At 47.4% G+C, this 25,906-nt stretch overlaps 16 protein-coding genes and 1 non-coding gene across 17 annotated transcripts; 7 read left to right on the forward strand and 10 right to left on the reverse strand.

Annotated features, from left to right (window-relative positions):
- Nucleotides 1–105: 105 nt before the first annotated feature.
- Nucleotides 106–1,356, reverse strand: FOIG_13890 (uncharacterized protein). Its single transcript, XM_031215065.1, has one exon. The coding sequence runs from the start codon at nt 1,216–1,218 to the stop codon at nt 181–183; it is 1,038 nt and encodes a 345-aa protein (XP_031055091.1). The 5' UTR covers nt 1,219–1,356; the 3' UTR covers nt 106–180.
- A 549-nt stretch (nt 1,357–1,905) lies between these two features.
- FOIG_13891 lies at nt 1,906–2,009 on the reverse strand. Its single transcript has one exon. It is a non-coding gene; the product is annotated as a tRNA-Leu (tRNA).
- Nucleotides 2,010–2,290: 281 nt separating this feature from the next.
- Nucleotides 2,291–3,332, reverse strand: FOIG_13892 (uncharacterized protein; the record flags this gene model as incomplete). Its single annotated transcript, XM_031215066.1, has 3 exons — nt 2,291–2,431; nt 2,484–2,836; nt 2,909–3,332. 3 exons carry the CDS (start codon nt 3,330–3,332, stop codon nt 2,291–2,293), a joined length of 918 nt encoding a protein of 305 aa, XP_031055092.1.
- Nucleotides 3,333–3,891: 559 nt separating this feature from the next.
- FOIG_13893 (uncharacterized protein) lies at nt 3,892–4,718 on the reverse strand (the record flags this gene model as incomplete). The annotated part of the gene is made up of 2 exons (XM_031215067.1): nt 3,892–4,245; nt 4,296–4,718. 2 exons carry the CDS (start codon nt 4,716–4,718, stop codon nt 3,892–3,894), a joined length of 777 nt encoding a protein of 258 aa, XP_031055093.1.
- Nucleotides 4,719–5,155: 437 nt separating this feature from the next.
- FOIG_13894 (uncharacterized protein) lies at nt 5,156–6,370 on the forward strand (the record flags this gene model as incomplete). Its single annotated transcript, XM_031215068.1, has 1 exon — nt 5,156–6,370. One exon carries the CDS (start codon nt 5,156–5,158, stop codon nt 6,368–6,370), a length of 1,215 nt encoding a protein of 404 aa, XP_031055094.1.
- A 312-nt stretch (nt 6,371–6,682) lies between these two features.
- FOIG_13895 (uncharacterized protein) lies at nt 6,683–8,664 on the reverse strand (the record flags this gene model as incomplete). Its single annotated transcript, XM_031215069.1, has 2 exons — nt 6,683–7,834; nt 7,882–8,664. The coding sequence occupies 2 exons, from the start codon at nt 8,662–8,664 to the stop codon at nt 6,683–6,685; spliced, it is 1,935 nt and encodes a 644-aa protein (XP_031055095.1).
- A 587-nt stretch (nt 8,665–9,251) lies between these two features.
- Nucleotides 9,252–10,248, reverse strand: FOIG_13896 (uncharacterized protein; the record flags this gene model as incomplete). Its single annotated transcript, XM_031215070.1, has 3 exons — nt 9,252–9,694; nt 9,752–9,945; nt 10,004–10,248. 3 exons carry the CDS (start codon nt 10,246–10,248, stop codon nt 9,252–9,254), a joined length of 882 nt encoding a protein of 293 aa, XP_031055096.1.
- A 428-nt stretch (nt 10,249–10,676) lies between these two features.
- FOIG_13897 (uncharacterized protein) lies at nt 10,677–12,982 on the forward strand (the record flags this gene model as incomplete). Its single annotated transcript, XM_031215071.1, has 5 exons — nt 10,677–11,072; nt 11,122–12,379; nt 12,439–12,724; nt 12,778–12,865; nt 12,923–12,982. The coding sequence occupies 5 exons, from the start codon at nt 10,677–10,679 to the stop codon at nt 12,980–12,982; spliced, it is 2,088 nt and encodes a 695-aa protein (XP_031055097.1).
- A 348-nt stretch (nt 12,983–13,330) lies between these two features.
- FOIG_13898 (uncharacterized protein) lies at nt 13,331–14,307 on the forward strand. The gene has a single exon (XM_031215072.1). It carries the CDS (start codon nt 13,491–13,493, stop codon nt 14,175–14,177), a length of 687 nt encoding a protein of 228 aa, XP_031055098.1. The 5' UTR covers nt 13,331–13,490; the 3' UTR covers nt 14,178–14,307.
- FOIG_13899 (gamma-glutamyltransferase) lies at nt 14,167–16,273 on the reverse strand. Its single transcript, XM_031215073.1, has 3 exons — nt 15,862–16,273; nt 15,638–15,812; nt 14,167–15,590 (listed from the first exon to the last, which is right to left on the reverse strand). The coding sequence occupies exons 1-3, from the start codon at nt 16,100–16,102 to the stop codon at nt 14,264–14,266; spliced, it is 1,743 nt and encodes a 580-aa protein (XP_031055099.1). The 5' UTR covers nt 16,103–16,273; the 3' UTR covers nt 14,167–14,263.
- A 386-nt stretch (nt 16,274–16,659) lies between these two features.
- Nucleotides 16,660–16,974, reverse strand: FOIG_13900 (uncharacterized protein; the record flags this gene model as incomplete). Its single annotated transcript, XM_031215074.1, has 1 exon — nt 16,660–16,974. One exon carries the CDS (start codon nt 16,972–16,974, stop codon nt 16,660–16,662), a length of 315 nt encoding a protein of 104 aa, XP_031055100.1.
- A 142-nt stretch (nt 16,975–17,116) lies between these two features.
- FOIG_13901 (uncharacterized protein) lies at nt 17,117–19,299 on the reverse strand (the record flags this gene model as incomplete). The annotated part of the gene is made up of 1 exon (XM_031215075.1): nt 17,117–19,299. Exon 1 carries the CDS (start codon nt 19,187–19,189, stop codon nt 17,117–17,119), a length of 2,073 nt encoding a protein of 690 aa, XP_031055101.1. The 5' UTR covers nt 19,190–19,299.
- Nucleotides 19,300–20,393: 1,094 nt separating this feature from the next.
- Nucleotides 20,394–22,143, forward strand: FOIG_13902 (uncharacterized protein; the record flags this gene model as incomplete). Its single annotated transcript, XM_031215076.1, has 2 exons — nt 20,394–20,792; nt 20,866–22,143. 2 exons carry the CDS (start codon nt 20,394–20,396, stop codon nt 22,141–22,143), a joined length of 1,677 nt encoding a protein of 558 aa, XP_031055102.1.
- Nucleotides 22,144–22,237: 94 nt separating this feature from the next.
- FOIG_13903 (uncharacterized protein) lies at nt 22,238–22,546 on the forward strand (the record flags this gene model as incomplete). The annotated part of the gene is made up of 1 exon (XM_031215077.1): nt 22,238–22,546. The coding sequence occupies one exon, from the start codon at nt 22,238–22,240 to the stop codon at nt 22,544–22,546; it is 309 nt and encodes a 102-aa protein (XP_031055103.1).
- Nucleotides 22,547–22,579: 33 nt separating this feature from the next.
- On the forward strand, nt 22,580–23,579 carry FOIG_13904 (uncharacterized protein; the record flags this gene model as incomplete). Its single annotated transcript, XM_031215078.1, has 1 exon — nt 22,580–23,579. One exon carries the CDS (start codon nt 22,580–22,582, stop codon nt 23,321–23,323), a length of 744 nt encoding a protein of 247 aa, XP_031055104.1. The 3' UTR covers nt 23,324–23,579.
- FOIG_13905 (uncharacterized protein) lies at nt 23,553–24,487 on the reverse strand. The gene is made up of 4 exons (XM_031215079.1): nt 24,253–24,487; nt 23,989–24,176; nt 23,923–23,933; nt 23,553–23,878 (listed from the first exon to the last, which is right to left on the reverse strand). Exons 1-4 carry the CDS (start codon nt 24,332–24,334, stop codon nt 23,782–23,784), a joined length of 378 nt encoding a protein of 125 aa, XP_031055105.1. The 5' UTR covers nt 24,335–24,487; the 3' UTR covers nt 23,553–23,781.
- Nucleotides 24,488–25,333: 846 nt separating this feature from the next.
- On the forward strand, nt 25,334–25,570 carry FOIG_13906 (uncharacterized protein; the record flags this gene model as incomplete). Its single annotated transcript, XM_031215080.1, has 1 exon — nt 25,334–25,570. One exon carries the CDS (start codon nt 25,334–25,336, stop codon nt 25,568–25,570), a length of 237 nt encoding a protein of 78 aa, XP_031055106.1.
- Between the last annotated feature and the right edge of the window lie 336 nt (nt 25,571–25,906).

Consider the following 25,906-nt stretch of genomic DNA (forward strand, 5'->3'; position numbering starts at 1 on the left):
ATTATAGAAAGGATAACCTTACTTTGCTGGATCGACAATTCTGCTTACGCTTGCGGCTTACGTGAACAGCGACGTACAAGAAACGTCACTCGGAACCCGAAATCACCAGGGTGAATACTGTCAAGAGTCATTAATCATTAAACGCTGGAAATACACGTATAAAAAGCAGCGAATGTCTGGCTACGGCCAGTAGACATCCAGGGTATCAACCGGAGAACCTCCCTCCGTTATGCCTCCACCTGGAAGGTAAATGCCACCCTTAATCGCAACAGCCGCACCTCCATGTCTTGGCAACTTCATAGTACCGAGCTCCTCCCACTTCCCGGTCTTTGTATCAAAGGCCTCAATCTGGTCAAACATGCCCTCAGACTCGGGAGCTGTGTTTCCTTCTCCGCCCAAAACGTAGACTTTGGTGCCAATTGTGCCGGAAACAGCACCGCCGCGGGGAGTAGGCATCCTGCCTTCGCTGGTTGTCCAGCCAGCTTCTAGGTTCTCGAGATCGAGAATGAAGACTGTGTCCTTTACGTTGCGCTGGCCGCGGAGACGACCGCCGAGAACGTAGAATTTGTTTCCGACAATGGAGGCCGTTGCGTGATCGCGACCCTCGGGGAGCTTCTTTGCGGCTGAAGGAAGATCGACCCATTGTGAAGTCTTGGTGTTGAAAGCAGAGACAAAATCGACGGTATCTTGTTCTCCGCCTGGTCCAATTGGCTCCAAGGTGCGCATACCTCCAGCCATGTAGATGATGTTTCCATAAACACCAATCGCCGCACTACCTCGCTCTTCACTCTCAGGGACTGAGTCGAGCTCCGTCCACTCGTCGACGTCGGGATTGTAGACCCATGAGTCTGGAAATGCTCGCCAAGCGCCATTGTCGATATCTGAAAGTCCGCCGAGAAGGTAAATCTTGCCATTGACTGCAGCGACATTGGGATGATTAACCTTCACTGGCGCCTCAGTGACGTATCGCCGCCATGAATTCGATCGCGTATTGAAGAATTGCATCATAGCAGTCGTCTCGTAGCCATTGGCTTCACGATTGGGAACGATTCCACCGATGATTGCAAGGGTCTTTTCCGAGAGTGCTACGACACCATGTTCTTGCCGGGGAGCAATGGGGATAGAAGGTAAAGTTTTCCAGGTATTCGCTCCTTGGGGGACAGCGCTGGCCAGTGCGCCCGATAACAACGAGAGGAGCGATATACTAGAGAAGATCATGGTGAGAAGACCGAAGAGATGGATGTTTAACGGGAAGGAAACATAAAGTGGCCACCGGGATTCTTAAGTAGCACCCAGACTTGGCAAGTTCGTCATGGAATTGTGGCTGGATGACCACTCTACGAGGGGGGGTTCTTGGCATCAGCATCTCTCACACAAAGATGAAGCACCAAGTGCCTTGGGCTTGGGCTTACGGGGGGAAAACAAGGTTTGGCACTAAGATAAAGTCCCCTGTCCGGTGTATGACTGCTAAATCCGAAAGCGCCGCGCGTTGCAAGGGGCTTGTTGGAATGAAATTAATTGGCGCCAAGCACTCGCCCCCATATATTCTTGTTTTGAAGCACGTGTGCGCTTAACTCAATAATTATGGTTGTTGCGCGTTTTTATCGTCATCTGCACGTGCATGTCTTATTCGACATTCCACGCTGAGGAAATATCAGCTATCGAGATTAGACACATTGCAATTTAACTGTTATCAAGACTAGCAATAGTTTTAATGGCATGACAAAATGTCAATTGGACATTGACAGTGGCTTGACAGCCACCTTATGCCCTGTATCCCTGCATCCCTGTATCCGTTTGCGTATGAGTATACAAGCCACAACAGCAAGTCATGACGACCCTGGCACGTACCTCGCATCGTGAACATACAGAGTAGCTTGATCGTCTGATGTGCAAAAAAGAATCTGACAAGACTGGGATTCGAACCCAGGCCCCTTTCGAGACTGCGAATCGTTGCTAGTTCTTATCAAACCTGAACACAGCGCCTTAGACCGCTCGGCCATCTTGCCTTCCGATTGGATAACAACTGAGTCTGCAAGTTGACGTTACCATGCTGGGGTGGGGGTTGTGCCAAGCTCGGCTGTCCCCAGAAAACGACTCGGTAGCTACCCTGAATCTGAAACTCAGGGACAGGAAAACAAAACATGTTACAGATATTCCTGGCATATAACAGTTTGTAAATATAAACATAAAATAAATAAAGTTGCTTTAAGTATTAAAGTTATTTATGCTACGATATGGGGTGGACACAAGCTCTGAGCCACTGCTCTTAGAAGGTTCTCCTTGCCTTTCAAGTTTTAGGTAATGGATAGCCATTGGCCTCGAAGAGTTTGCTAGCAGATCGCAACGACTCTGTAGTTTCTCGTCCAAGCCACAGCTCAAGAAGCGCGTTTCTACTATCTTCGACTTCTACCGACTTGCGCCCAACGATCTATACCGAAGTTAGAGCATAGTGACGGGCGAATGAAGAAAGCTGGACGTACCATGTAGCATTTTCCAGTCTCCTTCTGCGTAGAGGCAAGGGCGATAGCCTGAGCGACGTCTCCTGGGGTATTCGACTTGAGGCCTGAATTCTTCCATTTCTCAGCCAACTCTTTGAAGGTAGGCGTTGGAGTGAAGAACGGAGCAACAGCATTGACTCCGATGCCTAAATTTCGAGCAACTTGCAGCGACGCTCGAAGTAGGCCCGTGAGCCCATGCTTGGATGTGATGTATGCCCCTACGCCAGTTGTTCCAAAGTATCCTGATGTTGAAGTAACGAGAATCACAGACCCTCTCAAACTACCAGGCGAAACTGGTTTGTTGTGTCGCATGTGATGAAGTGCGAGCCGCAACGCTTCAAGAGAGTAATGGGTCAGCCATAGAAAGACCAAACATGGAGGGAATCAGGAGTAAAGAGCATACATACTGTTAATGTTTCCTTTGAGGTTAACATCAATCACGCGAAACCCTTCTGTTGATTCGCGTAATTCTCCCTGCTCGTCGACGTTATCAATATCGAAAAGACTTTGACTCTCCATTATGCCAGCATTGGCTACAGCAATGTCGATCTTGCCGAAATGTTGTATGCATTGGGAGAAAAGGGCCTTAATCTGATCCCAGATGAGAATGTTGACTGTGATGAATAGCGCAGAGGTAGGATGCTGCAAGGATCGAATGACGGCTTCACCTTCAGCACGAGTGTGTTCGAGATCGGCAATGACTGTATTCGCTCCATGTGAGTTGAAAAGTCGTACAGTCTCGGCTCCTATACCGTTTGCGCCACCTGTTACGATCACTGTTTTGCCCGCGAGGGTACTGAGTGTGTGCAGGTCGCGAGTGTTGTCAGCCATTGTGTAGTTTACCTACTAGGTTCATTCTTGAGCCAGTAGTCAGGATAATCTGGACAAAACTCAATCTAAATCACGTTGAAATATGTCAGAGGTAGATTCTCGGATGTATGACAAGACTAGTAGGAAACCGGCTTATCTCGGAGTATTCTTCTCGGCATACTCCTGGTATATCCACGGCATATTCAGACCGGACAACTGGACATTCACCTCTTAGATTGAATTTGAAAACCCCTAGCCGATCCGACGTCGGAAAATATCAGATGATCGTGGGTCATTGGTTTCGTCGCCAAAATGCCGAGTTTACGGTCATGTTGAAAGAGCAACATGACCTCATACCTACGAGTGCACATGCACATGCAGAAATTCAGGACCAAACTTGACATCATCATAGATATGGATAGTTGTTACTGGGGCTATATGCGGAACCTGTCGTCTCAGTTCAGATGCATCATGATCTACAGCAGCACCAGAGGTTAAGCATTGTTACTCACTGGAAACACCATCGGGTTATCGTTTGAAAAGCATCGGGAATTGATCGATTCACAGAACTACATAAATACTACTCTCGAAGGCTTTTAGCAGCAACCTTGTTAATAAAAGAAGCTACTTTGCCCGGGATACTGACAGTTGGAAAGTGTCCAGAATCACAAGAAAATGTGATAACCTCTCGGCCGCTCTTTTTAGATATCATATCAATGACAGATCTCTGGACATCAGGCGGGACAGAAATATCCTTCTCACAAACTATATATGCAACGGGGATACTCAAGTATCCTGCGTTTTGAAGTGGCCCGGCAAAACTCAGCGCTGAATGTGCTGTCATTTGTTTCGCATACGTCAACGCTTCGGCTTTCGAAAGGTCTGAGAAATTGACGCTCGCACAGCCTTTGGGCTCAGATATGAGATAGTCTCCCTATTCAACCGTTAACTATCACCTTGGATCTTTAATGAGTTGACTTTTACCTCAAGTTTCATGAAATGGGGCATGTTATCGCCAATCATCGTTTGAACTGACCCTCCGATCTCAGGTACAGGGGAGCTGATATAAACGAGATGGACCACACCGCCCGGCTTCCCAACGACTTGTCTCTCGGTCCTTGAAACTCCGACGGTACTTTCTGTACCGCATATTCCACCGTAAGAGTGCATCAACAAGACAATTTCATGGCCATTATCAGCTAGTTTCGTTGTAGTTGATCTGATATGCGCCGCGTCTTCTTCCATAGATGCAGCTGGCAATGGGTCGCGAAATCCCACAGAAGGGAGATCGATGACTGTTGTGCTAAAGCCACATTCTACAAGGCTTTGAACCAGTGTTGAGTATAGTGATGGTGGAGCAAATGATGCTGGGACAATAACAACATGTGTTGTGAGTTTCTGCATCATGATGAAGTCAGGTGGCGGGTTTTCATGTCATTCAAAGCACTCATGCTTGATTATTGTGGCTTTTTAATTTAATATGTTCATTTTCATAGTAACCGAGCCAAAGTTAGATAAAATTTGCCGAGATAAAAAAGGCCGAGTTGAGAGAAGTGAAGCCGAAAATGCCGATATCATCGGATGCCGGGTTTTGTGTTACACATCATAGATATCACCGAAAATGGAGAAATCGGCTCAATTGGTGATTCATTAGGTGAAGTTTCGCGAGGAAGCGCCTCATGTCATGTTCAACGTTGCATAGGTTGGCCGGATGATCGAAATAGTAGACCAAAAATCAAATCTATATAAGTCTCTTTGATTGCGTTTCTGTGGGATACAACGCTTCAAACACCAACAGATCCAATACATTCTACTTCAAAACAAAACATCATACAATTATCATCATGCCCAAGCACATCGCCATCGTTGGAGCAGGACCATCTGGTCTAAGCCTCGCAGCTCTGCTGCAGCACCACTCGATCCCCTTTACCATTTTCGAGCGAGAAAAGTCCACTAGCTCTCGTTTCCAAGGTGGTTCTCTCGACCTTCATCCAGAGTCTGGCCAAGCAGCGTTGTTCGAAGCTGGTCTTGAGGAGCAGTTCAAAAAGTACGCGCGCTATCATGATCAAGACTACCGTTTTGGCGATAAAAAGGCCGTTGCTTGGTTATTACACAAAGCAACTGCTGATGCGGTTGGACGTCCGGAAATAGACCGTGCAAAGCTTCGCAAGATTCTTATTGAGTCGCTCGACCCGGAGAATATCAAGTGGGATCATCGACTCTCTGAGATTGTTCCGCAAGAGGACGGCAGGTTTAAGTTGGTTTTTGATAACCAACCTGAGCCTGTTGTGACTGACCTTCTTGTGGGAGCGGATGGAACTTGGTCCAAAGTTCGACCGCTTCTGACAAGTTGGACGCCTGAGTATTCGGGTCTAACTGTCATCGACTGCCGCGTGTCCGATGTGGACGAGAGATTTCAAGAACTTGGACAGTTCATCGGCCGTGGCACCTCCTTTTTTCTTTCGGAAGGCAGTGGCATTTTCATCCAACGCAATGGGGACGATAGCGTGCGAGTCTACCCCTGTCTTCGAGTGGAAGAGACCTGGCACTCAAAGGACCCCTCCTACGATTGGAATGATGCGAAGAAAATGACCGACTATTTGATTGATAACTTCTTCTCCACCTGGGATCCTCGTCTCCAGGATGTCATTCGCAATGTCGACACGAACATGACTCCCCGTGCTCAGTATCGTATGCCCCTCGGTCTACGCTACGACCACCATCCAGGATTAACACTGATCGGAGATTCTCTGCATGTTATGTCATGGTTTGCTGGAGAAGGTGCGAACTTGGCTATGCTGGACGCTCTGGACCTTTTCCATGAAATTCAGGCGAGTCCCGATGACTTGGATCTTGCGGTTCGCCGATATGAGGAGAAGGTGGTAGCCACTGGCCGAGCAGATAACACGAACGAAATGTCGCAGGACCTGCTTGTCAAGGCTATGTCAGATGATGCTCCTCGGGCTTACGTCAAGGGAATGGCCAGGGCGATGGATGTTTGGTTCACTGATGGGAAGTTGTTGGACAAGATTGATCGAGAGACTTTGTTCAATAACTAACAGCTACAAAGAAACATTTGCCGCCTAAGTCACCATCGTCTGGGTTGAAGATAAAGCAGTTTTGAATAAAGTTTCACCTTAGCTTTCTAGCTTAATCTCGAACTTCTTGTCAGCCAAGTCCAGCTCCTCTAAGCTCATCTTTTCTAATGTAGGCACCTTATAGTTCAACAAAAATGGCAGAATAGAACCCTTCCATACGACAGCGTTGCCTCTAGATAGCAGGTCACTCATGATAAGCCCAAGCATCGATACCATGCACATCAGTGAGAGTCCTGCTGGCAACACCAGCCATTCCCAGGCAACCCTGAGACATTATCTGTCTTCCAAACCTTGTCCTTCAACAACCGCTGTGGAATTGCCATAGGCGCCCAACCCGGCACGTCTAAACTCTGTCGTTATGCGCATGGACATGGAGTTCATCGACTCTGAGATAGTCTGTATGCTTGTAGGACGAGGGCGTAGAATAGAGGCCATAGGTAATGAGCTAGCCTCGGTAGCCGTGTAGCAGGATACAAAGTTAGTCTGGTAGCCTTGAGGTCTGTAATACGCGTTGAAGGTCTCAGAGAGACTCCGCCGAAGAGAATAGATGAACAGGTGCCTCAGTGTCACGACGCATTCGTGAGGAGCAGTGACGTTGCGGTAGCCAATCGATTCCTGAAGGCTATGGTTCTCCCAGTCTTCGAGATGAATGAAAACACTTTGTCTGGCGTCTTCTGGAAACTTCTCGGATTTCGCAGTCATATTTGTTGAGGTGTGTAGTGTACCGTTGACAAAACAAGGATATTGAACGCCCTGCAAGGGTTGAGCAACCATATTAGCTGCCCTGCCAGCGTATGAGTCCTCAAGGTTTGTGGGAATTTGTACACGCAGCGGCGTGCTCCTGACGACCCTTTCTGAAAGAGACCCTGAGCGTACAGTGCCAGCATAGTGTTTGACGCATGGATACAAGATGCACGTGGCTGCAATATAACCAGTTGGTTGCCGCCAGGCCACAGGACCCTTCGCCTTGCCGCTGTCACCGACTAGCGGACACAACATACTGCCATCAGTCTCATCTTGACGGTTTTGCTGCGAGAAAGCTAGCATAGTCAAATTCGCGGCTGACCAACGGGCAGTGTTGAGAAAGTCTTTTGGTAATGCTTTGTCCGCCCACCAAAAGACCTTTTCAAGTTTCGACTCAAAATACCGCGCGCTTTGGCTTGAGTCACCTGATCTAATCTCAATACGATCCGACTCATTGAGATTAGATGGCACGTCCATACTCAGTATGGCCTGATACAAGTCGGATTCGGAATTGTATTCCGTTCTGATTTGTACAAGCTTTGATATGTCCTCACAGCGACTACACATACCCAGGCTGGCGTGTGAAACCTGCTCCTGGTCCGGCTGCCCAGGATTGTCAGGGTGGGTCTGAGAAGTACAATTTCCCGAAGGACAATTGAAGAGGTTGTCAATATTCGAGCTCTACGAAGGATTAACCACTACATCCTGAATTGCTGCTTCTAATCGACATGAAGCTTCCATGATGACGGGCGCTCCTGGTAGTAGATACAGCCCTTATCGAGTTTGTTAGCCACAATGATTGTCGCCGACCGCTCTGGAGCAATCTGGGCGCAATAGTATGGCTGTATGGTCTGTTGAGTGACAGGTCCAATGGCCAGAGAAGCAACAACGACTACCACGGCTACAATGGCCTGCGGTTGGCGCTTAAAGACAATTGGAAGCAGCATCAGCGAGCCCCATGCGCCCCGCGACACATCACCGTAGCGCTGCATATCGCCCACGGGCCTGAATGTCTTTGTGATCCAGTCCCATTTCAGCTGGGCCAAGACCTCCAAGGCCACAAAGGCTAGGATTGCGCGGAAGATGGTAGCTATCACAGCAATAAGAGCGTTGAGTGTGATACCAACTCCTGTCTCGCCATTCCAATCAGGCATCTCATGAGTGTTGTACGCGCTGAGGATAGCGAAAATGGATCCAAGCAACCCTGTTGCCAGTAATAGAAGGGCCAGCTCAAGGCTCCAGACCAGGAAAATGTTTCTTTGATGCTTCTTAGGTAGGCTCTCGTTATCATCTTTTCCAGTCTCCCGAATCAAAAGGCTGGTGTTCTCGGTACATGCCTCCGTGCTGTGTTCATCGTACCAGCCTCTTGTGGCTTCGTCGTGTCTCCCATCGGAGATGTCACTTTGGCACATATTATATCCAGTCATTCCAGTGCTCGGCGCAGATGATGTAGATGCGTCAAAATTCAATGGCTGGAGTAAAAAGTGCGACGATTCGTTCGGGTCCGCCATATTCGGTGAGGTGGGCCAAGCAAGAGAAGAGAGTCAATCTTGGGTGGTCTGCATCCTCTACATTGCCATTTAATATCTTTTAAAAGTTATGCAATCTTGGAGGTAGCATGAATACTGTAGAAATGCGCGGTTTTATGACCGCCTTAACAGGAGCATTTCTCCGCATCATTTCTGCCTTGTGTAGCAAAGCTGAAAAAAGGGGGCTGACTTGCAGATTGTTTATTCAGCCTTAACGCCAAGACCTTCTTAAGGCCTTCCGTCGCACAAGACTGATTGGGCCCGTTGTGATGAAATATCGTGTATAAATGCTCCTAGTGGCTGTTACTGCCGCAAGCTGGCTTAGAGGTTTATGTTAATATTCTTAGCTAGAGAACTACTTATAGCCATATTATTAAATAAATTATAGGAGTAGAAGTATAGCCTATCCCCTTATAAACTAGCATTCTTACATTTAGGATATCTTAGTAATTAAATATTTCTTAGCTATTTTTAGGTATATAAAGTCTATTAATTAAGAGGTATTGCAATAAAGAGAATATAATTAACTATATAATAAATAGCTAAAGCCTAGATTAGAAGATAATTACCTAATATTTCTGCTTCTTGATTCTGAAATCCCAGTTAACTTCCCACTTCACATCGACATCGTTACCCCTCATAGTCTTCAGCGAGCCAGAGCCGTAAGGTTTAAACTTCAACAGCAAATCTGACTTGACGGCATACACCGAGTCAGAGTCAAGATAAGTGTCGTCCTCGGGGAAGACCTGTGTAATGAGACGGTTGTAAGAATCTCTGGTCACCATGAAGTGGATGTGACCAGCTCGGTAAGGGTGGCGATCCATAAGTTTGAGAATATCCCCAGCAGGGCCATCGTAAGGAACAGGGTAAGGAACCGGCTTGATACAGTAGAAAGCATATTTGCCCTCTGAATCGGAGGTGAACATGCCGCGCATGTTTCCAGATGGCTGGTTAGGATCCTGCTGGTCATATAGCCCGTTGACTGCACACTCCCATACGTTCAGAGAAGCACCTACAGTTTCTATTAGCGTCGTTTATGACATGATGTTGAACGACCAATTCAACGTACCTGCCACGGGTTGGTCGGTATCAGCATCCAATATTCGACCATGGAAGTATGTTACTTCTCCCCCGAGATACTTCTGGATAATAGTATCTCCATTCTCATATCGAGGAGGATCAGCGACGTAGAATGGGCCGAGAATGCAAGAGTTGGTTCCGTTATCTTGCTCCAACATCCCCTGTGTCTGGGCATCGACCAGTCTGTTAGAATAGTTAGGCCGTGCCAAAGAGTGTAGAGACGTAGAAGATTTGAACATACGCTTCAACGCCAAGGCAGTCTGAGATCAACAAGGTCTCGTTCCTCTCAGAGTTGCTCATTTGACCAGACCTGTTCAAAGCCTCAGTGGCAATGTATAGCTCTTCTGTGGTGAGATTGACTTCACGACAAAAGGCATGGAGATATCGGATCAACCCCGTCAAGATCTCCCGAGCTCTGGGTGAGCTGTTGGGCCCGAAGGAGGAGATGACAGAAGTTGTGAGAGGATCACCTTCAGCTGGCAACATGTTTGAGTAGCTTCAATGAATGTTTGTTGAGGATATCAATAGATGAGATAAAATCATCAATGTTTGACTTGGGTAAGAAGCATTGTTGCGTTAGGGTCTACTTACACTTTATATACTTTGTAAGTACCCCAGATGTAGAATCTGGGGCAACACTCCTTTACCCCAGTTTCTCCAAACTGACTGGAGATTTACGCATCACATAAGCACGACAACGGTCATCTTGAGGTAAGCAGGGAGGAGTTAGACTAAGCCTCCAAGTTTAGTCGGTTGAAAATCCCGAGCCTAGAGATCACCGAGCCCCCGAATATGCCGAGCCCGACATCCGATGTCACACGAGAGAACATAAGATGTTGTGCTCGGCAATTTCTAATCTCTCATTTCCCATACTAAATGATTTCAGAATTCTCAGGTTCCTCATATCCGCTGCAATGAACCGACCGCTGCCCATGTCGCAACGCGTGGTTAAACCAGGGGTCAAGAAAAGACGCCCCCCACTGGCCTGTATCCAGTGCTATCAACGTAAACTCAAGTGCGGCAGGGAGCTCCCATCTTGCAGCCGCTGCTCAAAAGCCGGAAATGCCGATGACTGCACCTACCGTGGAAACAAAGGACGGCCTAAGTCGGTTGACGGGTTGTTCAACGATGGCCCTTCAGGAGGGGCCGACGGTGCGGCAGCATCTTCCTGTATAGAGAATTCGTCAACAGAGATTCGCGGCAGGCATGCGACCTCTGCCATCCGGGAAGTCGATATGACACACTTGGAAGGACAGGGGAATTGTACCAAATTCTACGGGTATAGCTATCCCCTGAACCTTTACCAGCAGGTATGTTCTCACTTTATCCAAAAGGTAGCATTCCCCTTATTAGAAATAGTTCACCGATCTTCGTCCATACATCATTAAAATCAAGACCCAATATCCTTCCATCAACACCCTTCGCGATGAGGTTTATGCTCCTTTCAACGACAAACATCGGCGTCGACCGATTTTAAAGGACGATGCGCTAGAGAATACTTTGAGACAGCAAATACCCACAAAGTCAATCATGGATGTACTGGTTCAAACTTATATTGACCGATATGAGATAACACACCGGGTTCTGCATATACCAACATTCATCGCCAGGTATAACGGTTACTGGACTGATCGTCCCAGCACTCCGGCCTGTTTTCTTGTACAGATGCTTTTAGTAGCCGCCACTGCTGCAAGCTATCACCCTGGAGTATGCATCGACGCATTCAGCCACAAAACAACTCATGATCACGTTGTTAAATGGGTTGAGGCAGCAGAAGCATGGGTTAGTTCTCAGTCGAACCAGTCTCTTCGTTCCTGGGACATCCTGGTGAGCCACTCCCTCTTGCTGATTGCTAAGCGTGCAAACTTTATTAAGGAGGGTTCCTTGTGGACCTCTTCTGGGACATTAGTCCGGTGGGCTATGGCAGCAGGATATCATCGCGAGGTTGTCTCTGCAGCCAGGATACCGTTATTCTGTCGGGAGATGCGTCGACGATTATGGGTAACAATTGTTGAACTCGATCTCCAGGCATCTATAGAACGTGGAATGCCTCCAAGTGTCCGAACAGGAGACTTCAACGTCAAGCCAACACTTAATGTCGACGACGAAAATCTTGAGGAGGCTGTGCAAGACTCTTTAGCCGGCATGCCAATTACTACACTGACAAACACTTCTTTCCAAGCACTTCTCTATCGCTCTTTGCCTGTCAGGCTAAGGATATGCGCCTTCATCAATGGATGTTGCGAAGAGGCCGATTTCGACAAGGTCTTAGAACTTGAGGAGGAGCTAAGACAGGCATTTCGAGATATTCCAACATTTAATAATCCTCAAGCTGATCCACGACAGCATCAGACCGCCACATACATAAAGAGCATGCTGGGCATCGTTCTGCACCAGTATATGCTTTTACTGCATTTCCACTTCCTAGTCCAAACTACCTCCTCATCTAAAGCTCTCATCTGTCGACGCGCAAGATTAGAGGCGTCTATGAAAATTCTTGACTACTACCAACGACTTTTGGACGACGAGGCATTACCAGAACAAGCTTGCAGGACGGGTTTAATACTTGCGGCACTGGACATCTGCCATGAAATTGACCTCAATAACGGATCACAAGGTGAGTCAACCTGGCCTCTCCCTTAATAAAAAGTTGAATGATAATTTATAATTATCAAGGTTGCGATCAGTCCACGATAACAATATTTCCCGAGATTTCAACATTCCTCATCGCTAATGTTGAGAAGGTCTTGAAAATTCTTGAAAAGCGGATTTCACTCACCTTCAACGGCTTAAACGAATATTATATCGTTAGTATGACAGTTGGTTTACTTAAATTTAAGCTGTGGCCAGAGTCATCCGTAAAATCGGATAAAGAGGCAGCAGAGCGAGTAATTAAACTCTGCACCCTGTTGCAGACACGTCAGGCAGCTATTCGACAAGAGCAGCCATTTCCTGACTCTTGGTAAGCATATTCTCTTGAGATGCACTGAATCACCTCGTACTGATGAGTCGTAGTGATGATGGCGAGTCACGTGGGAATCAGCTATCAGTTGATGCGAACTATATGGGTTCTGATATTATGACCGATCTCATAAGCTCGATGGTATGCCAATCAGAGTAATTAGCTTATTTATGACTTCTACTAATGAAAACGACATAGCTTCCACAAGACTTGGAGTTCATTAACGACAATCTTGATCTTACCTTCTTTCATGCATAGCTCAGCTTATTTGTTTACGAGTCTTATTAATTCCTCTACTAATGCTAAGAAAGAATTCATAAAATGGTTCTCATTTATTATCATCTATTTATCTTGGCTACTGAACAACGGGGAAGTTATAGGTGTTATTTCCATGAGTCCTTACGACTCGGAATAGCATTCAAGAACAGGAACGCTTCCATTGGTGGAAATTTGGTGATAAAGTCAATTCATCAGAAAGGATCGGCACTCACCGTTAAATCACGTCTTTTGCTGCCGAATGATCGAATTGCATTGCATGGTGGTACCTAAACTCAATGCAGTAGCATATCCGCTGTCAGATCCTTGAAGATGATAGGATCGCATCTGCTCATCTCGGCGCATCTGCCCCCGAAGAGGGAAATTAAAGTATGAGCACATCACGAATTAATATGGCAAAATAAATAAATAAAACCCTATATAATCGTGGACAGTTACCAATTACCCACTGTCGAGAGTCAGTGGAAATACTTCTCCTTGGAAAAACAACATGCGAAGTCTCCTCCTCTACCCCCTCCTGGCCGCTTCCGCCATGGCCGAAAAGCTTCTCTACAGAAATACTTTCAACAGCACCGAGGCAATTGCAGATTGGGTTGCCGAAGGTCCCGTCAAGGCCACCGTCTCCAACAACACTCTCGAACTAGCTGCTCCGGGAGACTTTGTCTACTGGGTCCCTGAAGTCTTTCCTGAGCGCATCCGCATCACCTGGGAGTTTTCACCTATCGAGGAGCCCGGCCTAGCTATCATATTCTTCGGTGCAGCAGCCGCCAAAGACGGCGGAAGTATTTTCGACAAGGATCTCAAGCCCCGGAATGGATCTTACCCGCAGTATCACTCCAGCGATATCCGAACGCTGCACGCTTCGTACTTTCGGCGTCGATGGCCTGAGGAGAGGGCTTTTCATCTAGCCAACTTGCGCAAGTCGCCTGGATTTCATCTTGTTGCGCAAGGAGCGGACCCGCTGCCGAATGTGGAGGATACTCAGGGCGCTTATTACAAGGTTGAGGTTATTCACGACAAGCGCGATGTCAAGTTTTCGATAAACGGATTGGAATTATTCTCATGGGAAGATGTGGACCGATCGACTGGGCCTGTTATTCGTGGTGGACGGATTGGCTTCAGACAGATGAATCCTCTTGTTGCTCGATATCGCAACTTGGAAGTATGGAAACTTTAGAGGCCAGGTCCATGACTTCTATGATTGGGTAGACAGATACTGGTTACATTACTACCTTGAACTAGACATTCGATATCAGACTTTCGTTAAGTTGAGAATCCTCCAGAGTTCGCCTGTCTAGGCTCACCAGCCGCTTCAAATGTCCCATCCAGTAACCTCCTCAGAGCCTGAGCAGTGCTTTGTCCGGGTGCTACCCACGTGACATTATTACCAATCTCCTTCAAATAAGCAACCGTGGAGTTGTCATAAGCATATTCGAAGGTGACTTGTCGCGGTTCAAGTTGATCATGCAGGCGAGGCGCAGCTAGGGCATCATGAACAGTCATGTTTCTCTCTAGCGCATTCAGAACCACCTGGACAGTAGCAGTAATGATTCGACTGCCACCAGCAGAGCCTGTGACCAACGAGACTTTCCCGTCAGGTCCTTCGACAATGGTGGTGCTTATACTAGAAAGAGGTCGTTTTCCAGGTCTGATGAAGTTGGCCTCGCTGGGGATGAATCCGAAAGCGTTTGACTGTCCGGGGATACTAAAGTCGTTCATCTCATTGTTCATAATAACTCCAGTCTCGGGAACAATGACTTGTGAACCGAAATTTAGGTTAATTGTGGTCGTGAGGGAGATAGCAAGTCCCGAATTGTCCATGACAACGACATGCGAAGTACCAGGAGTATCCAAGCTTTCAAGACCTCTAGGGTCATAATCCTTAACTTGAAGAGCACGCCCGTCAAGTTTGGCGCGGATCTCCTGCGCCGTATCGTTGGAGTACATCTGAGCCTGGTACTCACCCAGACCTTTGACAAAGGTTGGATCGCCGAGATTACTTCGCATTCCATAACCGAACTTGAATGCTTCGTCAAGCAGATATGCGCTATCGTTGACTCTTCTGGGATCGCCGAGGAAGTCATAACCGTCCAGAATGTTCAACGAAGCTGCGACGACGGCACCGCTTGAAGGGGCTGACCCGCTGGTGATCTTTCCACCTCGGTAGTTGATCTGGGAAGGCTCTCGAATCGCCACGGAATAATTCTTTAGGTCATCCGTCGTCATGATACCGCTCTTCTGCTTCAAAGTCCTGATAGTCGCATCGGCAATGGGTCCCTCGTAGAACGCACTGGCTCCCTTGGAAGCAATGGTCTCGAGCGTATCGGCATATCTCTTCCGTGTCAACTTCTCACCGAATTTGAGCAATCTTCCAGCAGGAGCAAAGTCAATTGCCCATGCGGGATCGTTCAACAGGAAGCTCTCGTTCTCAGACTTGGTATAGGTCATCTTCATGAACTTGAGGGTGTCGTTGTTGACTGGAAATCCATAGCGGGCGACGTCAATAGCTGGCTGGACGAGCTTCGGCCAAGGCAGATGACCATAGCTCTTGTGCAGGTGTTCTAGACCTCGTAACTCGCCGGGTACGCCACTGGAAGGCCGTCAGTCATTGGCATAGCACTGGAGTGTGTTTGGTACCTCGCTTGTCCTCCATAAATACTGGCGTTCACGTTGTTCTTGAACATATTCTCCGTAGCTGCTGCAGGTGCTGTTTCGCGAAAGTCGACAAATTCGTAGGGCACGGTTTCATTCTTGCCATCGGGTTTGTGAATGAGCATGAAGCCGCCTCCTCCGATGCCAGAATGATACATGCCTATATCTGTGTCAGTGTAACGCCTTCGATAGTAACATGATTAACTTACCGACTGTTCCCACGCAAAGCACTGTGGCGACCATCGCATCAGCCGCGTTGCCGCCCTGTCGCAGAGTATTGATGCCGATCGTACTACATATCTCACTCTCACAGGCAACGGCGCCGCGGCTTTTGCTGAATTGCCTGGTCTCTACTGGCTTCGTCTGAGGAGGGTACTTCACATCGCATGGTTGGCCATGAGCTTGCGCAATTAGGCTCAGCAGAGCAACCCAAGTTGGAAAGCGAGCCATTGTCAGCAATTGACTTCAGTGTGTCGACTTAGTGCTTGGGAGAGGCGCATCGCTCGCTTTTGTAGCTCAAGATCGCCATGACGATCGTCATAACCAAAAGACGCCGTTTACTCCGCTTAGATAATAGTTACTTCGAACCAAGGTTACATCTAGAGTAGTCTCGATAAGAGGTGTAACCCAACATCATCATCTGGCAGATATTCGAAGCGGGGTATTATTCGGCAGTGATAGAGCTAAGCCATTGAAGTAGTGATCAACAATCTCTGAGAGTTTTAAACCTTGGTTTTTAACCAGCTTCCTAATAAAGCTTTTGAGCTGAAAATGAATTAGTCATGGTGCATGAATGACAAGAGTGTGCATTGAGATCCCAGAGTAGCACCCATGAAGTCGAGATGGCTTAACAGTCTTTTCTGACGCAGCACAGATATAACAGCAAGTCCAAAATGCGTTTTACCTTTCAGATTCCCTTCACCTCATCAGTGCAGCCACAGTAACGGATTTTAAATTTAGTTTTTGGTTCACCAAGTCTAGGACTAAGGATACATTATATGTGGATACTACTCGAGGGCTGTATCGTGCAAGCAAGCCGGGCCTATGAAAGCAGGTGCGATCATTACATCCACATCTAGCTTCTTCCAACTTTTGGCAAATGCGTTTCGAATTTCGTCCCTTTTCTGGCGGAGCATGGCCATTGCTGCTGCGGTCGACATGCCGGGCGACTCTTGGTCTTGATAAATCAAGTCGGTATGAGGATGAATAGGCTCACCTCCGCTCAGAATTCCATCTTTGGTAACCTTGACACCATCGGGCCAGTACATTTTCTTGATGCTGAACCAAGCATCTGAGGTACCATGTATCGTAAAGTCAATCATATCGACTATATACCTGTTGGTGTCGCTGGAAGGTACCTCTTTCACCCATGCTATAGCTCTTTTCACTGGTGGTTGAGGGTCAATAAATCCATCATGAGTAACAGCGCCGACCCTCAGCATAGTAATACATCCCTACCGCATATCAGTACAATCTGATATTTCTCTCTTCATATTCGCTCTGTATCGCCTCGCCATTCATGAGTCCGTGGATATAACATTCTCCCACTAACCGACGTCCATTCAGCAGTCGCTTCCCTTTCCTCAAAACAAATGGCACTGCACCACCGTTGAGGACGTATATCTGATCGCCAGCTTCTGCCAGGAGCGGCACGAGACCAATCATCCCATTCTCCGTCTTGGCAATCTGGTATACAGTGTAACAAGAGTATATGGCCTTGTAGTACGGAAGGCCTATAATTTCAACAAGTTGTTCCTTGGCTTCCTCGGGAGGCAATGATAATAGCAAATTGCACAAGGCGGGCATTACATGCCATTTGGAACGTAGTCCGATGCCAAAATCTGGAGAGACAGGTCCGAATCCCTTCGTCTTGTTCGCCACCAGCATCCGCCACCATACATCTTTAAGTGACTCACCAGTCACATAGTAATCAGAAGTTTCTTCAAGCTCCGCGATAATATCATAAGATTGTTGAAGACGGTATAGTAGGCCATGTATGGGGCCGTATTTGATGTGGTCACCGCCGACCCAGCTCAGCTTGTCGACAAACCTCCCTCGAACTGTAAGGCAATCGTCCTTTGGGTCATCACTAACCCACGATACGCACTGGGTATTGCCAGCGGCGGCATACAACCCGCCACTGTGCAGCCCCAAGCTGCTATAGTCAATTTCGTCGCCCATGAAGGCGAACTTGGTGGTCCAATCAGGGATCCAGGATGGAAACCGCAAGGATTGAATGTTCAATCGAGCTCGGTATAAGAGGTCCATACACTGCCCCCTGCGTACAAATGCTTTGCCGAAGCGCCTAACTATCTCGTCAAATGTAGAAGAGTAGTCTGCCCGGATAAGGTCGTCGTCAGTCGCGCTGGATAGACCAAGTACTGCGAACAGATGATCGCGAGCTCTTGTAGCTTTGCTCCTGTCACATAGCCCAAGGAGATCAAGAAGAGATACCTCCACCCGTAGCCTCAGTTTCGGATCCATCTTTCTCGCCAGGTTAAACTCCTCTTGTTCCTCAAATACCATTGTGTCCAAATTTATGGTCAACATTCGCATACTATCAGCATCTGAGATGGGTAACGTCTCTAACAGTGCAGATCGCCGGTACACACACATCATGTGCATAGCGTCCGTTCCCATGTGCATTGCTGCGTCATCGAATGCGTTTGGTATATCTGGAACAACCGAGAAGGAGGATGTCATATATGTGTCGATCGTAGCGACATAGAATACAGACCAACTGACCTCCCATTCGCCACAGAACATGCGAACATCCGGAGAGAGAACAAATTCCTGAATTACCCACACACGCCGAAACCATGGTCTTCCCCAGAGCTTGGCTAGCGCCTTCCAGGCAGGATGCTCTAGGCCGGGAAGGCCACATTCCTCGAATATCTCCGTCATCGAAGGTGAGATCGATCCATTATGTCTCAACACTTCCATTCCATGTCTTCCATATAAGCGGCAGAGGGAGAAGCTAGCCCTTGCAAATTGAACTAACAACTCTCCGACCATCTCGCTTCCATTGGCCTCACGGCCTAAATACACCAGTGTACAGGCAGCAGATGCATAGATCTCATTCATCAATGCCACCTGACTTGCCTGCTCCGCGTTGTCTGACTGGTTAATACACACCGCATCCGCCCAGAGTATACGGGACTCTTGTTTCAATCGAAATCGATGCAATGCGTGAAATAGAGAAGGCGTGATGAGAAGAATACCGCGCGGTGTTTCTAGTTTGTTTGTTGTATGACCATCCTCCCAAGCGTACGAGACTGCTTCATACCTTCCGACTACATCCGGATCCAATGAAGCATGTAAGATGTCGGCTCGGAGAGGGTCATCGCCAGAACCGGGGTGCAGCTTAATCAGGCGGATTTCACTACTGTCAGAGCTATTCGACAGGGGCATGTACGTGTACTGTTCCCGGGTTGAAACACGAACGAAGAATGCATAGAATGCCTTGCAGGCGGTGCGACCGATACGGAAGAAAACAATGGCGATCTGGACATCATTTGAGCTGCGAAGGCTACCCATCCATCGGCGGGCGCGCGGGATCACATGGCGAACGAACAGTGTCCCAACCCCGGGAAAGAAAAAGGGTTCATCCCTTAGCAATACTCATACAAGCCGCTCGCGTACCGAAGGAAAACCAATAAAAAGGAAAATCATCATGATGGAGGCATATGTATCGATAATGAAGCCAAGATAGGTACCCAGAAAGGGTCGGAGAAAAGGGAGCGCAATGCCGAGGATTGACATTATATGCTGAGCCTGGCTATTGAGTTATATAAGCCTCGTCAAATTAGAAAAGAAAGTCACGCGGTTATATGGTATGTTCACCTCTTGCTCTAGAGATTTTCAGGAGGAAAGATATACTCAAGCTATATAGAAACTTTTAGTGATAGAGTAGGCGCAGAACAATTACTGCAATATCTCAAAACGTGTCCTAGATATATGTTGGAAGAAAATGGAACAAGAGCCAAAGCCTCTTTCATTTTGTGGCAATAAATGTGTCAGGCCTCCAATCTGCATGCTTAATCTGAACCCACTAATGCAAAGGGTGCATTTAGGCAGTCTCACTAGGGTAGGACCGAATTCTGCCTTGCCAGAGCTTTTCTCCTGAGAGGGGTAGCAGCTGGAGGTGTCGCCTGGTAATTGAACAGCCAAACCAGAGCGGCAATGGCCTGGGTCCTTTGATATTTGGTGAGGATAACCCCCAACCGAGTAGAATATGCGAATCGTTGGAGTCTTTGTTTATTTCAATTGGTTCGTAGCTATTGCCTCGATAATAGACAACGCGGTGACCCTCGAAAACGCTCAGTAGAACTAGCAACTTTTCTCCTGAGTTTGAATGCGTTCGTCGCGTCGCGGGCCTTTGACAAAATACCGATGGACTCAATTGGCTCAAACAATTCAAATCAGCCCCCATCAGTTAAATCAAGTCTACCCCTGTACGATGGGGAAAATAATTCAAATTAATTACAATTGATATTGTTATTTACTAACTCTCAAGGCAGAGCAGCCCCTTCAACTGCCGTAGCCGAGAGTAGTTATACCATTCAGCAAAGCCGATTGGAAAGGGTATGACCCGGATCTACTGGAAGAGATTATACAGACTGCACGAAAAGTCTTGGAGGCATCGACCGAAGACAATGCAAAATTATTGCACACGCTGGCCTGGGCCTTGTATAAGACGTACAAGGAAGTGATTGACGATTATGGTGATCTTGAAGAAGCGATGAAACTCGAACGCAGAGCAATCGAGGCATCACCCTCAGATTCCATAGACCGCCAGAGGTTCTCGTACTGGCTGGCACTGCAGTTAGGAGACTATTTCTATCACACAAGAAACCTAGATGATGTCGATGAAGCTATCAGATTGATCAAGAGCTCGCTGGAAAAGTTCCCGGACGAATCTGCCACAAAGGCGGCACATATGGCTAATCTCGGAATCTTGTTGAAGGAGAAGTATTCTGTTCTCAGAGTCGATGGCGACTTTGAAAGTGGCTGCAAAAGTTTAGAAACAGCTATCGCATTGTCGTCAGAAGATCAGAATACCTTTGCGACATGGCTTGAGATAGCAGACTTGTACGACGCAAAGCACGGCAACTTAGGGAGGCTAGAGGACCTCGAAACTGTCTGTCGCCTCCGTAGAGACTCACTATCTGCGAACGGCAGACGATCGAGAACGAGATAAACTAGCTCGACAGATTCAACTAGCAAGGACGCTCTACGAACTCTTTGAAGAAACGAGAAATTTGAGCGAGCTACAGGAGTCAATCACATTAACTCGAGAAACTGTGGCTGTGACGCCAGAAGACGATCCTGAGTGGCTGGATCGAATAAGAGAGTTGAACGTCACCATATACATTCTGTACCACGAGACAGGCGATTCGAAGGACCTCGAAGAAGCAATTAATGTCGTCAAGCGATATCTTGAGAAAGCTAGTAAAGATCATCCTCATTGGTCAGAACAGCTCAGCAACTACTCTAACTACCTTGATTCTCTCCATAGCAGAACCGGGGACTTGGCTCATCTTGAAGAGGCTGTTGAATTTGGACGAATGAGCTTGAAGGATATACCGAAGAACTCTCCCAATCTTCAGATTGTTTTGGGTAACCTTTCGATAGTGCTCTCGAGAAGATCGATGATAAGGGGCTCGATGGTGGACCTGGAAGAATCTGTTTCCTATGCCAGAACTGCTCTGGAAGTAACACCTAGTGATTTTCCATCAAGGTACATCCAGCTGCATAACCTGGGTTCTATGCTTCTGAAGAGGTTCTCTAGGAATCAAGAGAATGTACGGGATTTGAACCAAGGAATCGCGTTGTTGAGAGAAGCTTTGACTTCTATCTCCAGCACTAACCCTGAGATTGAGAGCATACTATCCCGCCTGGCTTCCGCTCTCGACACGAGACATGATAAGTTTGGGTCATCTGACGATCTCGAAGAGGGCATTGAAATTGCTCGGAAAGCCATTGCTTCAATGGGAAATCCGTTTGTGGAGCGACCCACTTCCATCAGTACCTTGGCCGATCCCCTGAAGAAGCGGTTCAGAGCTGGAGGCTCCTTGGATGACATAATTGAAGCAATCGCGATCTCACAAAAGACGTTAGAGTCGATGCCTGAGGACTCTCCATCCAGGACATACCTCTGGACCACTCTCGGGGATCTCTTTGCAGCCAAGTTCGGGACGACATGGGTCACCAGTCGCAGCTATCGATGTGCGGTGGAACATCCTACAGGTAATATCTTGAGGCGCATAATCGCTGCAACATCAGTCATGCCATTGTGCTTGAGTCTCCAAGATGCTTATGATATAGGGCGCACGGCCATTGACCTTGTCCCTGGTATTGCCACGGCTCGATCACTCGAAACGGGTGATAGACAACATCTACTCAGTTTTTCCAGAGGTCTTGCGGCTTCGGTGACAGGGGCTGCCATTAGGCTCAAGAAGGATTCCATCGGAGGCACTGGCAATTCTTGAGCAAGGCAGGGGTATTCTGGGATCATCGCTGGACGATATACGAAAAGATATAAAGGAGCTTCAGCAAGCGTTTCCTCAGTTGGCAGAGAGATTTATGCGTCTACGCGAAGAACTTGAATCTTCCACTAGTTCGCATTTCAGTGGCGAGCTTGGACAGGACCGAGGTTTACGACGGCGAAACGCTGCCGAGAACTTTGATGATCTACTGGACGAGATACGAAAAAAGCCTGGATTTGAGGATTTTCTCGGTCCTCTTACCACGGACCAGATACGTGTGGCAGCTGCTTATGGTCCTATCGTGGTCATCAACAGCAGCTGGATGGGATGCGAAGGAATAGTCATCGAGAGAGAGCGTATCACATCGCTGGTTTTTAAAGATCTGGACGATGGCGAGTTGATGTAACGCGCAGCGGGATTCGACCTGGGAACCCCTGATATGCTTGAGTGGCTTTGGGATACTATCACGGGCCGCGTACTGGAGACACTGGGTTTCACAGATACACCACCCAATCAGCAGGAATGGCCTCATGTTTGGTGGGTACCTACTGGGCCGTTGAGTAGGTTCCCACTTCATGCTTCGGGGCGACATCGAGAGCGATCTGGCAAGACGGTGATGGACAGAGTGATCTCGTCTTATAGCCCATCTCTGAGAGCTCTCGTCCACGGACGTCGGCAACGCGAAGCTGCTGCCGGCCACAGCCATGCTCTTCTGATAGATGTGGAGCATACAGAGAATCACCCCCATCTACCACAGGCGCGGGCAGAGATCAAAGTGGTTAGTGAGATCTGCGAGAGTATGGCAATACGACCTGTTTCAGTTGGTCAAAGCAAGCAAGATATGCTTTCTGGTCTACGAAACTGTAAGATATTCCACTTTGCAGGACACGGATACACCAACGGCGATGACCCGTCCAAAAGTCATCTTTGTCTGAGCAACACAAGCGATCCCCTAACAGTTGGAGATATCTTGAAGTTAAATCTGCACGAAGCGTCACCTTTTCTGGCGTATCCTTCAGCTTGTAGCACCGGGCGTGTTCAAGATGACAAGTTCGTCGATGAGAGCATACATCTCATCGGTGCATTCCAATTAGCTGGGTTCAGACATGTCATTGGAACTCTATGGAAGGTAAGGGATAAGCATTACGTTGATGTCGCGCGAGTTACGTATGAAGCTATATGAGAAGGGGGGATGACTGATGATTCGGTGTGTCGCGGCTTGCATAAGGCTACGAGAATGCTGAGGGATAGTTGGCTTGAAAGTTTCGACAAGACGAGGGAACGGCTAGTGCGAGGAGATGAGAAAGGAACGAGGGATGTTGTTCCTTGCGATGATGAGGAGGAGATTATAGTTGGACTGGTCCCGGCTTATTGGGTCCCTTATGTTCACTTTGGTGTTTGAGAGACTCTTTACTCGAATTTCCAAATCTTTATGTTGATGTCTTATGTCAGAGCTAGAAGTACGATGCTCATGTTCCAACACTTTGTCATGTTGTGCCGGGCCACAGTCAACATGTCGGCGGTATACACATGAACGAGACATATCCCAGGAACTGTCTCAAGTCATCGCTTAACGACCACATGGGTCTCCCTTCTCCCTCGTTTCTGTCTCCCCGATCATGTCGAACCCGTTGCCTTGGTTTAAGAGTAGTATCCGTTGACTTGATACAGCTGACCGTTGTACTCCCAAGTTCCACTCAGCTGGTGAGTCCCCTTGACGCACTGGTTGATGATATTCCTATGACAGTTAGATAAACTCCGTAAAGAATCTTAATTACATACTCAGTAGCATCCTAAACAAGATTAGTTAGCAAAGCTCAGCCATTAATAATTTCAGGGAATACATACCCAGCAATCCTTGAAACCCTTCTTGCCACCAGTGTTCTTGCGGCTCAGTTCGACATTGACGGTGATAGAGGCTAGTCCCTTGATGGTCTTTGAGCCCTTGGTGGTGCAGCCCTGCTGGTAGGTGCAGTCTGAGTTGCTGCACATCTTCTGGCGAGCATCCCAGTATGCTTGCTCAAACCGCTCGATACCTGTGATAAGGTTGAGAGGTTAAAAGAAGCTTCAGCCCCAAAGCGTAAAGATAAAGAATGCAATTTTAACACATACCATCTTGCCTGTTACCGAAGCAGTCTGCTGCCAGAGCGGAAGTAGTAAAAAGGGCGAGGGCGGAGAGATTGATGAGCTGCATTTTGGATGTCTTTGTGCAAAGTTGTTTGAAGAGTAAGATGAAGATGCTCGGTGCTATGGATAGGAAAGCAGGAGACGTTCAGCTGGTTTTATAGTTGTCTGCTGATGAGAGGTCACGGCTTCCGGCTCCGTGGGTATATATTATGCATCCTGTGCTGATACGACTAAAAGCCTTTCATTGGTGCATATGCATCAAGCGGTGAGATTGTTTATTTGGCTCAGGTAGCAAATAAGATTACAATTATATTTTCAGCTCACTCCTCATGCGGAAAGATGCAGCTACTCTCTGGCCACTGACTGTCAGCGGGGACCTTTCAACAAGTGACTTTCTAAGCTCGGTAATTTCTCGAGCACTTGGGTCTGATGTCTCACTGGGGACTGGTCCAAGCTTAGATTGTTATAAATGTGTTTCGAGTCTCTGATTCGACAGAAGTCCACTGTGGTCATCAATACGACTGGAGCCCGATGACAAAGCACTAATGTCCCTTGCGCTGTGTATTGTTACTTTGCACTATTTTGTATAACTGGCATACATAAGTGAAAATTGTATGCATGCTTCACAGTGAATCAATGACTTATGAGTTTACCTTCACTGGCAAGAGCCAAAAGGTAGCAGATTAGTATAGCCGTGAGAGACGCCCAGATGGATTATTTATATGGCGATTACAACTCATTATACTTATTGCGATTATTAAGAACGATACAAAGACATCACTGTGATCTGACCCGGCTTGTCAACTGCAACATCACAATGTGACTCACTTTTGGTCCAGAGGATTAAAGTATTGAGCGTGAATCGCTCTGCAGCAGATGCTATCTTCTCAGTGATTCAGGAACTTCTCGCTACTATAAAATACTTGGATCTTTTCTTTCTTACTTCCGTTTCAACTGGTGGATATATAGTAACTAGAATTCGCCAAGTCAAACACTGCCAGTTTCTGAACTTTCCGACGGTAACATATAGCAGATATTGAAACCTACAAGATTGAGTGAAACGCCCATGGCGTATTCCTGGGAGCATAAAACCCCACGAGGGCTAGTAAAAGATGGCGTTGTCTTACACAATGCCCTCTCTGAGATATACGGCTCCGGCAATTTTGCCTATGAAGAGGTCGGTGCCAACATTATCCTCACTGCTTTCCTTGAGGAGCCTAAGGATTTGTTGGCCCAGCTGGTGAAGAAGAGAGTTATCAAAAGGTTTGTCTTATATGCTTTGGACATCGATCGGTTTCCTTAACCTTTGATCTCATGCTTAGTCCGAAGCCAGAAAAGACTTAAGCTGCAGCGGTAGTGTCTTGATCTGTACTGGACTCTCAGCGAAACAGATTGAAAATGCCGATTGGGGAGTCGGATGTTGAGGGAATGAAAGGTCCTCGTACAGGCCTCTACTTGATTCTTTCCGTAAATTAGCTACTAGTGACGACTGAGCAGTGATCAATTCTTAGGTGTGTTATTGCAGTTGAGACTTGTGGCTGAGAGCTTATATCAGCACAGAGAACTTAGTATTATAAATAGGTGGTTTCAATGGGCGGTAGAGCTATTTGTCTTGAGCTGGTCAAGATCTTTGCGTGGT

Source organism: Fusarium odoratissimum (genome assembly GCF_000260195.1).
Source record: "Fusarium odoratissimum NRRL 54006 unplaced genomic scaffold supercont1.37, whole genome shotgun sequence".
NCBI lineage: Eukaryota > Fungi > Ascomycota > Sordariomycetes > Hypocreales > Nectriaceae > Fusarium > Fusarium odoratissimum.

What these genes read in the sequence shown, in the direction of transcription:
- FOIG_13899 (XM_031215073.1), bottom strand. Translation starts at nt 16,102, where the DNA reads ATGGCTCGCTTTCCAACTTGGGTTGCTCTGCTGAGCCTAATTGCGCAA. An exon ending in GCTTTGCGTGGGAACAGTCG is followed by an intron (nt 15,813 to 15,861) that starts GTAAGTTAATCA and finishes ACACAGATATAG; the next exon opens with GCATGTATCATTCTGGCATC. An exon ending in ATTTATGGAGGACAAGCGAG is followed by an intron (nt 15,591 to 15,637) that starts GTACCAAACACA and finishes ACGGCCTTCCAG; the next exon opens with TGGCGTACCCGGCGAGTTAC.
- FOIG_13905 (XM_031215079.1), bottom strand. Translation starts at nt 24,334, where the DNA reads ATGCAGCTCATCAATCTCTCCGCCCTCGCCCTTTTTACTACTTCCGCT. An exon ending in CTTCGGTAACAGGCAAGATG is followed by an intron (nt 24,177 to 24,252) that starts GTATGTGTTAAA and finishes ACCTTATCACAG; the next exon opens with GTATCGAGCGGTTTGAGCAA.
- FOIG_13898 (XM_031215072.1), top strand. Translation starts at nt 13,491, where the DNA reads ATGCGAAGTCTCCTCCTCTACCCCCTCCTGGCCGCTTCCGCCATGGCC.
- FOIG_13890 (XM_031215065.1), bottom strand. Translation starts at nt 1,218, where the DNA reads ATGATCTTCTCTAGTATATCGCTCCTCTCGTTGTTATCGGGCGCACTG.